The following is a 12,495-nucleotide window of genomic DNA, read 5'->3' as shown; positions in this document are numbered from 1 at the left end:
AGTTGTTTAAATCGAGTGATCAACTGACGTCATACGTCATTGTTCGTTAGATCCTTTCTTCCTTGCTTCGTTTCTTCCTTGCTGCTGCTCCACCATACATGTATTAGAGTATATTAGACTACTAGTGCTAACTGACACTTTCTCATTCCTTACGCAACCAATCGAATTCAATACAATCGTGAGTGTATGATTTATCCTGAGAATGTTGCGTCAGCGGTATAGCACAGAGTCAGATGGTCGGCTACACCGTATATCCTATAAGTACCGGTTGGATCGTCCATCGTAGCATTTCTCCTCTTTCACTTTCTCACATTGTACATATACAACCAATAGCATACTAACGGATCGAATCGACCATTCACAGTCAGACTATTCTACATATCTACACCAAGTAAATCACCACTAGCAAACATGTCTTCCCTCCCTCCCAAGCAATCTCAAGTGAGTCTCTCCCTCCTCCTTGCTCGTGCTGAACGAGTAACAAGAAACCATATGCTGATATTCTCCATTTCCCTTTTCTTCCATTATCGACCATCGATCAACGTTCGTCTCACACCCACCCACGCACGCACTCACACAGCCCGACCCTCACAACCTCTCTCACGCAGGTAACCTTCAACAAGCCACCAAGAACGTCAACAGGTTCGCCAAGAGGGATCCAGCATTGTACCCCTTGAGTATCATCGTCACTGGTATTTTGGGTGTAGCGGGATACTTTTTGTGAGTGGTAGTTTTCTCTTGGCGTCGCATCCTCCCCTCATACACATCTCTCACGTATCCCTCCGTTCCCTTGCGTGAAGAATCAGTGGGGGGTGTCAAAGGGCAATGCTATATGGCTACACGGGGAAAGTCGGATGCAGCGCTGGGTCTGGATCTGCATCTGCGGGTGATCTCGCATGTCCCTTCCACTGTCATATCTTATCGTGTGACTCCATCTGACCTGCTTGAGACATATGTTGATCCACCTATGACTGTCGTAGCATGACCAAAGCCTCCGAGCCTGAGCCTACTCGAAAACTCATGTCTACCGGTATGGTCAACCCTTGGGATGCCCAAAACAAGCAAGACCTTGGACCATCGTGAGTGGTCTCTACCATCGTTGCCCTACCACGATACCCCTTCGATCCACCGACACGCTGTTGGAATGTACGATGTGGGAGACTAATTCTTGTCTGTTCTCTACTGCCAGCCAAACCGCCCAATTCAAGTACCGATACAAGACTCGAGATGGGCACTACGAGGATGCTCATCCCACTTTGAACCAGACCGTTGAGCATGTAAGTTTATTGGTCTGACTCCCTATTTCCGACTCCTTTTTTCCTTCATGTGTGGACCACGGGCTAACTCTCTCATCGTGTTATGGTTGAGGTCCACAGCTCAAACAGGACGCTTCGCACAAGTACCGAACTGCCTAAACTTGCCAACGAGTATTACGATCACTTCGATCAGGATGGTATGAACATGGGTAAAGATGGGGAGAAGGATATTTTTGGATATAGGTTTGAATGGCCTTTTTAGTTTCTGGTTGAGGATCAGCATAAATCACAAAACACATTTGCATCGAGGGGATGGGGATATGGATAGGGAAGAAGTAAATTGTATCAATATATGAAATTGAATGAATTGGTAGTATTATCCATGTAGGATCGCATAACATCTAGTTCATCTGCTCTATCAAGTCACCCTCTGTCATCCGTGTTAGCTCTGAAAAAGGAGACATGATTCTGGCAGAGAAATACTTTGCTTTGCGTTGCGATTCCACCCCGTGAGAAAGGGAAAGAAAGAACCTTGCGATATGCATTAGGAATGATTTGTAATGACATCATCTCACAAGGGATCATGAATTAGAGTTTACTTGTAATCACCCTCTAATCACCCTTTTGACTTGTTTCACCGACGCGTGTCACTTCGCTGAGTGTGACACGCTTTCACTACTTGACGACGAACAATGAGAATGAGTTGAATTGGGGTCAGTGCATACAGTTACACCATTCAACCATACGATACATATCCTCTGTCTACGATACCTCGCTTGACCTACACCACCAGATACCACCAACCCCGGAGTTCATCTTGCTGCGCGACTCGAAGCATCGATCACATCACTTTGGGCAGGTAATCCAAAGGTACACTAGCAGTCAATTCAGTGGAGTATTGAAAGGAATCATTGCCCGTACGACCTCATCTCATTCTTTCTACCTACACTACACTTGACAATCACTCTTCTCACCATTCCTACAACCAACCAATCTCCACTCTCACAACCCAACCCAACCCCAAAATGTCATACCGTCCACCCCAGCCCCAACCTCAACCCGGCGGCGCAGGCCCAGGACCCTCATCCACCCTCACCCCTCAAACCCAACCCAACCCCAACGGGCGTACATCCCCCATGCCCAGTATACCCCAAGTCTCATCTCAAAACATCGGTCAACCAGGCTCCACCGCCCCTGGTGGTATCCCCTCGCAAGGTTCTTCAGGCTCATTACACCCCTCGCAATCTCAATCTTCCTCCCAAGTCCAAGGCCAACCCTCCCCTGGAGGAGATAAGGGACCAGATTATGTATATTTTGAGAGACGCCCCTCGCAATTTGGGGAGTCGGTTCAGGGGAAGGCTATGGCTGCTAAGATGAAGCTCGAGTTGTTTTATAAGGAGGCTGTTGAGGGTGTTGTGGGGAGGAAGGAAAGGTGGGTTCTCAGTTTTTGTTTTGGTCTGGTCTTTTGGGATCACTGCCTCTCCCTCTCCCTCTTCTCTCACTCTACTACACCCTCTCCTGTATTCCAGTGATACCTCCATCCCGTCGTACTACCAAAGATGAGAAACCATTTACTTCCTTGGATGTCTGATGGATTAACCAATATCCAATGATTATCCGATAAATGTTCCCTATTACCTGATACCCTCGCTCGCCTCCAACTTGAGATGGAACCTGCTGTGGATGGGATAGCTGATGTTGTGTTTGTTCGTTTGGGATGGATAGACGAACAGCACTGGAAAAGCAACTTGCAGGGGACGCACTTACGCCTGATACCTTGAAGGCTAGACAGTTATTAGCACTGGGCCGAAGGGAGAGCAAGTGAGTTTGATTATGCCTATCACACGACTTCCTATCGTCTCAACCCTATCCACCATCAATACCAAACACTCGGCTCATGCTTCCCCTCCCTACACCCCATTACAGCTTCCTCCGTCTCCGTCGTACTCGAATCGGACTGGAGGACTTCCGAACAGTCAAAGTGATAGGTAAGGGTGCATTTGGAGAGGTCCGATTGACCCAGAAGGTTGACACCGGCAAGATCTACGCTATGAAGACGCTCAAGAAGAACGAGATGTTCAAGAAGGATCAGGTGGGTTTTGCTTTTCGTTTGGATCGACATGACAAGAAGGATATGGGGGTATTTACGTGGCCCCTATTCTTATATCTTGATTTTTGTCTTGTCTTTCTAATTATAACAGGTAGCTAACTCATTTTCCCTTCTCGCCAGCTCGCCCACGTCAGGGCAGAAAGAGATGTTTTAGCGGAATCGAACTCCCCTTGGGTGGTTCAGCTTTACTACTCTTTCCAAGATACTCAGTACCTCTATTTGGTTATGGAATTCTTACCTGGAGGTGATCTGATGACTATGTAAGTTGAGCCTCCGGCCAGTCCTCCGTACGACAGATAGGGATGGGGAGACTGTCACGACATCAGCTGTCAAGATGACTTCTGAGAGGTACGGACATGGCTGATCCTTTTCGTCATAGGTTGATCAAATATGATACTTTCTCTGAAGATGTTACGAAGTTCTATATGGCAGAATGTATCTTGGCTATTGAGGCTGTACACAATCTAGGATTTATTCATCGGTAAGTCTGGTTCTTACATCGCGCCAGATTGTCAAACAGCCAGGCCTGTCCATTGTGAGGCACATCAAAGTAATGAGACCCGATGCTGATCCTATACTTAGTGACATCAAACCCGATAACATCCTCATAGACTCAATGGGCCACATCAAACTGTCAGACTTCGGCTTATCAACAGGGTTTCACAAACAACATGATTCGGCTTATTACCAAAGATTGCTCGGTGGAGAGGGAAACCAAACTACCCGCCCTCAAGCTGGGAATGCATCGAGGAACAGTGTGATGGTCAATGCGATTAATTTGACGATGACGAGTAAACAGGATATAGCTACTTGGAAGGCTAATAGGAGGAAGTTGGCTTATTCGACTGTGGGAACACCTGATTATGTGAGTGTGACTGAATATTTGATTTACTGCTATTGATTCTTATGTCTTTGTTTGGTCTGCCGTCTGTTTTTGATTTCATCGCTGACTTCATCTATAAATTTCTTAGATCTCCCCTGAAATCTTCTTGCAACAAGGTTATGGAAAGGAATGCGATTGGTGGTCCCTGGGTGCAATCATGTTCGAATGTTTGGTTGGTAAGTATCAATTATCGTCGTTACCTCGTCCGTCTGCCGGTGCTGATTGCGAACGCAATCTTAGGATACCCACCTTTCTGCTCTGAGAACGCTCATGATGTATATCGAAAGATTATTGACTGGAGGAACCACCTTTTTTTCCCTGATGATGTTCATCTTAGTCGTGAAGCCGAGGATCTAATCAGGAGGTGAGCTCCTCTCACTTGGAACCGCGTGTCATTTCAGCTGACAATGTTTTGCTGTTTAGGATGTTATGTGAGGCGGATAAGAGAATGACCGTTGAGCAGTTGAAGGCTCATCCTGTAAGTTGACTTTTCCAACGCATGATACAATGATGCCCATAATTTGCTCATGCTGATACCTATTCATGTCTGATAGTTCTTCTACGGTGTCGACTGGTCAACCATCAGAGATATCGATGCACCCTTCGTCCCTCACCTTCGATCCATCACCGACACGTCTTATTTCCCCACCGACGAATTGGATCAAGTACCCGAAGTACCCAGCGGTGCAGATACGGGATCGGACGCGAAGAAAGATCTGGCTTTCTTGGGTTATACGTGGGTGACATGTCTACTACGCTGACATACGTCTGGTTGAATTGACTGGCTAACATTGCATGTGTATAGCTTCCGTCGATATGAGATGCTCTAAGCTATCATGTGAGATATGTCTACAAATTGAGGTTAGAGGGTAAAAGGTAGAAAAAGTAGAACAGGTGAATACGAGTGATGAAAGAGACGTTGATATGATGTTTGTATAGATCAGAGTATGAATACATGTGTGTATATGATGGGAAATAAGTGAGACATGATCCGGCCGAGCGGAGATAACCTTGATATTCAACCGAAAGGAGGGGTTGAATGGTCAATAATGCTGTGTAAGATCTATTTTACTAGGATAGTACAGCATCACCCTAAAAATCAAAAAACAGATTGTCACCATCAGCAAGAGACTGAGGATCACCCTCAAAGGTATACAGTAAGAAGCATGTACATACGACAAGTCGCCGGATCACCAAGACATACTCTCAATCTGATACACTGACATATGCCACAGATCACAGCAAAACACAAGGTAAATAGACTAAGAGATGATCGTCGAGCAAAGGTAATACGGTCTGTGTCTTGATGGATATATAAACCAGTAAGGTGGGGGAAGATCAACAATGACTTTTCACTTTTCCTCTTTCCTCTTCTTTCATTATCTACGATTCACTGATAAACGATACAACTCATATACTCAACTATCCCTCATCATTCACCCCTTACTGAACATCTACACAGCTATATCAAGATGACCCAAATCATCATGACATACCTTACCACCCTGCTCACCATCTTCACCGCTTTTATCCAATTCATCCAAGATCATCCGGTTGTCAATGAGTGGCTCAAATATCTCTCTGTAGGTGCTGTTATCGAGTTTTGTAGAGGGTATTTACCGTTATTCGTACAATGGGTATCTCAGAGTGAGTCTTGCTCTCTATTCTCTGGTCCTCCTGACATTCCTTGATCCTTCCTCCTATCGCTATGCACTTAGTTCTCATCATCTCCTTCCGCTCGCCTACATAGTATATAATCGCAAGGTATGATTCATTACTGACTCATCGACTCTACCTTGTGTTCATAGGCATAGTAGCAACAGTAAGAATATCAGAAGAGGACGAATCCTACGACTGGATATACAACTACCTTTCCACCCTCAAAGACCAAAGTCACTTACAAACCCAGGACCCAGACCAAAGCGAATACTCTTTCCTCCAAACTGTCATCCGATCATTACCTTTCTCAGGAAGGTCGACATTGATGGACGTCACTGTATCTACGAATCGACCGAGACATTACAAATATTATATGAAAGCTCATCATTCCATGGATGAATATATGGAGGCGAAGTTTGGTCATTATGGGGGTGAGGGGAAGGATAAAGTTAGGATGGATATGGTTCCTAGTATTGGTGAGTCGAATCCCGCCCTTTTCTCTCTTCCAATTTCAACCGGACCGTTATCTTGCTAGGCGGGACTCAGGTGCTATATTCAGGAGAGAGAGAGGAGAGAATGCTGATGATATGGAGGTATTTCCCTCCCTTTGATCAGGGGCATCGCAGAAGATCAAATATAATGGCAAGACCATCACTATCAGCATCAAACAGGATGACGATCCCTTCAGAGAAGGCAAGAAATGGATCATCATGAGGTGAGTTGTCCTGCTTAGCTCCTATATTTCCGCTTCTCATAGACATCACAAATTACTGATGGTATCTGAATGTACAGAGCTTACTTCACAACTCCCCGAATGTTCACCTCCCTCCTCACCGAGTCACGTACGACCTTCCAGACTCTTACCGCTCATAAGACATCAATCTACACTCCGACTCACCGTCACGGTGCATCCTGGCCACGAACTTCCTCGAAACCCAACAGACCTTGGGAGAGTATCTTCCTGGACGAACATATCAAGGATTGGATAATGAATGATTGCAAGGAGTTTCTCAAGGAGTCGGAGTTCTACTTAAATAGGGGTATTCCGTATAGGAGAGGGTATTTGTGCTTTGGGGTGGCTGGGAGTGGGAAGAGTAGTATGAGTGGGTTTATTTCTCCGCCTCACCGTTGTTCAATCTACGCCCCTACTGGTTCTGAGCTCGCATATCAACAGGAACAGAAAGTATAGAGCTGATCTATCCCTCTTCGCCTCCAGTCGGAGCACTCGCTGCTAAGCTCAATCTGGATATCTACCTCATCAATCTGGGGGGTAAGAAGTGGGTACTCTTCCTTCATTATGTACATGCAGCGTGATACATCAGACTGACCTGCCAACTCGCACAGCCTCGACGACGATAGTCTTCAAGAATTACTCCAAGAATGTCCTGCCAAATGCCTGCTCCTGATGGAAGATATGTAAGCTGCCCTGGTCCTTCATTGGCTTCAACCTGCAGCTTACCATCTATCCACGCTAGCGACTGTGCATTCACTACCAAAACCCCTGAAGATGAATATGAAGCGAGTATATCCGAGTCTGAAAATCCTCCCGTATCAGCCACTTCTATCAAATCCGGCAAACGAGTCAAATCTGCAAGACAGTCAAAACAAGGTATCACCTTGTCTGGGCTGCTGAATGCTCTTGATGGTGTAGCCTCGAGCGAAGGGAGATTGTTGTTTTGCACGACCAACTGGAAGGAGAGGATCGATCCGGCCTTGTCGAGACCAGGTGAGCTTAAACTCTTCTACTTTACGCCTAGACAGTTGTATGACCTCAGAGCGAGCTGGGACTGATAATGATCGATATAGGGCGATGCGACATCTGGATCGAATTCAAGCACGCTACCAGACCGCAAGCTAAATCCCTATTCGAGTATTTTTACCGATCGAACGATGACTCCGAGACCATGGAAAATCCCAATTCCAAAGATGAAAAATCACTCAACGATGTCGACGAAATTACGTCTCTCGCCCAAAGGTTCGCATCCTACATCCCTGAAGATACAATCTCCGTATCTGCTTTACAAGGGTACCTGATGAGGTACAAGAGACAACCCAAGTTGGCCGTTGAGAATGTTGGAAAGTGGGTGGAGAACGGTTGTGGACAGGGTCCAACGCCTTTGTTGCATGATGGGAGAGTTGATTTAAAGATTATGAGCAAGGAAGTTGATGGGGATGTCGAGGCGGGATATGGACTTAGGAAGGATAAGAAGGTCAATGGGGTTATGGTACAAAAGGTGGTTAATGGGGTCATGGAACATGCGGAAGGAGATGGAGCTATGGAGGTCGCAAGAGGAGGTCTCTGACGATAGTGTGGATGATGAATAGTTGAAGACTATTTCCACGAATCTATTTGGTTTCCTAGATTATACTGTACTATACATATCAAATTCCTATTTCAGCATCCGTAAATGTATGAGATTTGCTGTGTAGACTCAGTCATATCAGCTGTGTATAGGCTGTGATGAGTAGAGTGTAACGAGACATGAGTCCCAGCAGAGCTTTGTGGTGATGCACCAAACACTGTCGAGCTCATCTCCTGGACATGCACAAAACGCGGAGTTCTCACCCCGATGAAATCAAACGATGGTGGCTCGCGCCGCTCATCAACTCATTTTCGATTTTGGATGCAGGCGGGAGATCGCGCATCATTTTCATTTCGGCAGAAAGCCTACGCCTACGATTTCACGATTCCAAAAGGAGCTCGACGTCAAAGTATGAAAAACGGGCATCATAGCCAGTTGACCGCGAATCGTACCACTTCTGAGGCGTTTCATCGCACTTGTTCCGAGTCGTGATGCTTGCATGACGTATTTGCGAATGGTTCGATCAATAAATGACCGTGGTACGATTCCGTGCCAAACATATATAAACTATGGGACTGTGTCTCCTGCCCCTGTGGTTTATCAACAAATGCACAGCCAACAACATGTCCACCCAACAATCACACGCCGTCGATCCCGTCAACCAATCTGCCGTTCCTCAGGCAGTGCAGAGGAAGGTGCCCAAAGGACTTGAAGAAACTCTTCCAGATTCTGTAAGTTGCATATTATACGTATAATTGTCTTACAGGTTTGGCTGACTTGCCATGCCAAGATCCACAACACCGACCCAACCAAGGATAATGCCAAGGTCTCTCATGCCACGGGCCCATCAAAGGTTCCAGAGGGTATTCAAAAGATCGCTCCTGAAGGTCTTGAGAGGGCTCTGCCTGAGTCTATTCACCCTACCAAATGTCAGTCATCCAATTCTTCAGCATCATATCAAGCTGACGACGATACTGTTTTTGGATCCAAAGAGACCCATGAATCATCTTCACTGTGTCATATCGACAGTACAATCCTCATTGTAGTAACAGTTATCACATCGTGAACGAGAAGTTATATGTATCGTTAGTCAATCGAATCGCAATCCAGCCTTGTGAAATGTTTGGATCATTCCAAGGTTACTTCCTAAATGGGTGATACTGAGCCAGATAGCATCCCCTGTACGATGTCCATGTCTTCTTCAGCCAGCTCAGCAGCACGCGTCAAACTCTCATACAAAATCGTTGTAGCGCAGTAATTCACAGGTAAGATATCCGACTTTACCCCAAGTCAGTCAGGCCTAGACTTTCCTTCCTTTGAATATCGTTCTCGATCAAAGCATGTTACACGATCGAGTTGAAAGCGAACTCGAAAGTGAGTCAAGAAATAGAAGCGTCTGACTGTCCTTCTCGAAACACAACGGATAGAGTTAACTCGTGTGACAGGCCAGAATCCCAGACCATGGCTGTATGGTGGAAAAGAGAAGAAATCGCAATTTCCGGGCTCAGAGCCATTGTAGTACACAGAAAAGAGGAGGAGAGAGGGGCTTGTCTTAAGATAGAGGGAGTAGGTGACCGAAGCTATTGCAAGCTCGAGAGTTCACCGACTCCGTCTTATAACGAACCAGCTAAGAATTTCTGTCATTGCGTTCTGTACATTCCGCCACGATCGGACATCCTTTAAGGAGGGGCGGTCTTCACTCTTCCGACCTGGACCGGGTTCTAGGCTTTGGACCAGGCAGGTAGGGACTGAACAAAACGAAAGGAACAGGACCAGGTGGAACAAAACTGAGTTATCCTTTACTTCTCACCATACCATCCTATCGTCATTTGGGGTTCTTGACCTTGAAAGGAAGTTGGTGGAATCCCTTGTCCCGGTGAGCTACTACATGTTAAAAGTCACAGTACGTGTCGCCTCCCAGTCCTTTTGTACTACAGTAAATTCCAGATCGATATATAAGTGCTTTGTCCCAAGCCTAAAAACATACAATATATCCCGCCTTGCAATTATATCAGGTATAGATTACGTTTGCACGATGACCGACCTCTCAGAAACAGTCATCATCCACGATAAGGCATTACCAACATACTGGGAGAAAGTCCGAATCGACTCTGTGATTGTTCAAGATACCGATGATCCCACTGACTCAAAGCCTAGGAGGAGGTGGAGGTTGAAGTCCTACTTGGTCGATGGAAATACCAACACACCACTTCATGTAAATGGTATATCGTTTTCTAAAGAAAGTGAGAATGCGAGGCATCAAATTGTCCTGACAGATCTGCCAGAAAGATTATTCCGATGGCCTAGATCTCCTAATACTGCCAACCCCAACGACGAGGTACAAGTGGATCTACCGATTGATGAGCTCTTGAATGCTGTACCCCGATACCTCGCCCTGGCGAAACACTCGATGGTAGAGACAAGCGCGAGTCGTCTGTCCATGACGTACGAGGATCCATTATCATCAACCGGGTCCAAAGTCGTACTGGACGAAGCGGAATATATGAAGAACGTATATACCGATTCTGCTCTGTTGAGATTCGTCAAAGATGTATTTAACGATCCATGGGATCTCAAGAAGGTCCAGGATGATACTTTCACTAGCCAAAAGCAGGAATTTCATACGCTCATGAATGCCCAAACCGATAAGCGAGTCAAAACAACTATGAAGAATTGGCGCAGAGGTGCAGAACAATCCTATGATCTGTCATGCCAACGATCGAGCTTGAAGTCTTTTAGGGAATTTTTGAGGTTATTACCCGACAATTTAAGTGAGAAGGAACAAAAGACGAAGGACGAGAAAAGTACGCGGATGTTCAAGTCAAAGAAGAACATGATAGGCCGATTGGAAGATCGGATCGAACAATCACGAAGAGCCGTGTGGAAGGATCTGAAGTTGCTTTATCCTGCTTCTGGGAACGATAGTGGGACACCCATTTGGCCGGAAGATACTGATGCTTGGAAGAAGCTGCTTGAAGGGAGGGCTGTGCCAGTCACCGGTGGTAGTGGTAGTGGAGCTCCGGGGCTTGAAGCTGAGGAACGGGATGTCAAGCCCTCTCCTGCTCTTACCGTCACACGTAGTATCAACACTCCCAATGATACCCTCCAGAACGACCCGGCAACCGTGTCCAGCTCGACGAAAATGGCCTTTCCTGTTCCAGTCAAGGCGCAATCTCGAGTGACCATTAGAAATAAAAACGACATGACCGGATGGGATACCACTACCAACTCTTGGAAGAGGCCACCTGCGCCAGTCCCAGTGAGCATTGACGCCACGCAGGCGATTCTCGATCAAGACATGACTCAAGATGGATTCACTTTGGTCTCCGCTCATAAGCCTAGGAATAGGAAGAAGAGGGGGAAGGGGAAGGGGAAGAAGGCAGTTCAAGTATCAACGGTCAGACCTACATCTACCGCTACGGTCAGCACCGAGAGAGGAAGCTCGTCAATCAAGGATAAAAGCGATTTACACACAGGGATAGGCGGTACTTCGAGACATGGCGGTGAATGTACCGATAGTTCCCTCACCACTGCGCAAAGAGAGATTTGCACATCGGAAGGATCGAGTCCAGGTACAAATCAAACGGGTGTGGAACCGATAGACACCGAACAGAATGGGTTTGCAGATTCTTCAGCATCGACGATTCCAGAAACGCAGGACGACACTGACTCCTCTCTCATCCGCCCTGCCGCATCTATTGTTGAAGATCATATCGTCAGGGTAAGCATTTTATCCACCCATCCTTCTTGATTCGATGAAGTCAGGGTGATCAAAATGTGTGCATGTACCATAGACCGATTCCTCTGAAGATACAACCGCAACTCCAATTCCGAGCGTACTCTCTGAGACAAACGGTCACCCACCTCCTTTCGTTATCGCTCGAAGTCGCACTTTTGGACTACAAAAGAGTTCAGGTTCGAGTTCGAAAGAACTCAATCCAGAAGCTCAGGTCTTTGATCCATACCGTACATAGGTGGTCTTGATTTGTTTTACGATCAAGTACCGTAGGATTGGATCGACTTTGAGACATATGAGAATATCTGCACATCGACATGTATTACATATGGATGGCTCATAACCTCGTTTTAGTTACTTCTCTTATATGAAGATAAATACGAACATGAGTAAAGAGGGAAATCATAGAATGATATTATCCACATAATGATAATACGAAACTTCGTCTTTCACTCTGTCTTTTATAGGTTTAAATCGTTACTTCCTATCAAACGTCTTCAACTTCCATTTCTGTGCTTTCACTTCGACTAGGGGATCTTGTGATTTTG

General features: G+C 46.0%; 5 protein-coding genes across 5 annotated transcripts; all 5 read left to right on the top strand.

Moving 5' to 3' along the window:
• Window positions 1–411: 411 nt before the first annotated feature.
• Window positions 412–1,415, top strand: I302_107291 (uncharacterized protein; the record flags this gene model as incomplete). Its single annotated transcript, XM_019193580.2, has 5 exons — window positions 412–441; window positions 581–720; window positions 981–1,079; window positions 1,190–1,277; window positions 1,377–1,415. The coding sequence occupies 5 exons, from the start codon at window positions 412–414 to the stop codon at window positions 1,413–1,415; spliced, it is 396 nt and encodes a 131-aa protein (XP_019045057.2).
• Window positions 1,416–2,281: 866 nt separating this feature from the next.
• On the top strand, window positions 2,282–5,079 carry I302_107290 (uncharacterized protein; the record flags this gene model as incomplete). The annotated part of the gene is made up of 11 exons (XM_019193581.1): window positions 2,282–2,688; window positions 2,982–3,077; window positions 3,183–3,348; window positions 3,487–3,626; window positions 3,746–3,847; window positions 3,949–4,231; window positions 4,338–4,425; window positions 4,490–4,613; window positions 4,673–4,727; window positions 4,804–4,985; window positions 5,055–5,079. 11 exons carry the CDS (start codon window positions 2,282–2,284, stop codon window positions 5,077–5,079), a joined length of 1,668 nt encoding a protein of 555 aa, XP_019045058.1.
• Window positions 5,080–5,721: 642 nt separating this feature from the next.
• Window positions 5,722–8,211, top strand: I302_107289 (uncharacterized protein; the record flags this gene model as incomplete). The annotated part of the gene is made up of 8 exons (XM_019193582.1): window positions 5,722–5,896; window positions 6,058–6,384; window positions 6,524–6,623; window positions 6,701–7,011; window positions 7,125–7,185; window positions 7,253–7,324; window positions 7,384–7,634; window positions 7,715–8,211. 8 exons carry the CDS (start codon window positions 5,722–5,724, stop codon window positions 8,209–8,211), a joined length of 1,794 nt encoding a protein of 597 aa, XP_019045059.1.
• A 623-nt stretch (window positions 8,212–8,834) lies between these two features.
• On the top strand, window positions 8,835–9,277 carry I302_107288 (uncharacterized protein; the record flags this gene model as incomplete). The annotated part of the gene is made up of 2 exons (XM_019193583.1): window positions 8,835–8,942; window positions 9,002–9,277. 2 exons carry the CDS (start codon window positions 8,835–8,837, stop codon window positions 9,275–9,277), a joined length of 384 nt encoding a protein of 127 aa, XP_019045060.1.
• Window positions 9,278–10,246: 969 nt separating this feature from the next.
• On the top strand, window positions 10,247–12,185 carry I302_107287 (uncharacterized protein; the record flags this gene model as incomplete). Its single annotated transcript, XM_019193584.1, has 2 exons — window positions 10,247–11,932; window positions 12,006–12,185. The coding sequence occupies 2 exons, from the start codon at window positions 10,247–10,249 to the stop codon at window positions 12,183–12,185; spliced, it is 1,866 nt and encodes a 621-aa protein (XP_019045061.1).
• Between the last annotated feature and the right edge of the window lie 310 nt (window positions 12,186–12,495).

Source organism: Kwoniella bestiolae, chromosome 6 (genome assembly GCF_000512585.2).
Source record: "Kwoniella bestiolae CBS 10118 chromosome 6, complete sequence".
NCBI classification, from domain to species: Eukaryota; Fungi; Basidiomycota; class Tremellomycetes; order Tremellales; family Cryptococcaceae; genus Kwoniella; species Kwoniella bestiolae.
This window is presented reverse-complemented; position numbering and strand designations above follow the sequence as displayed.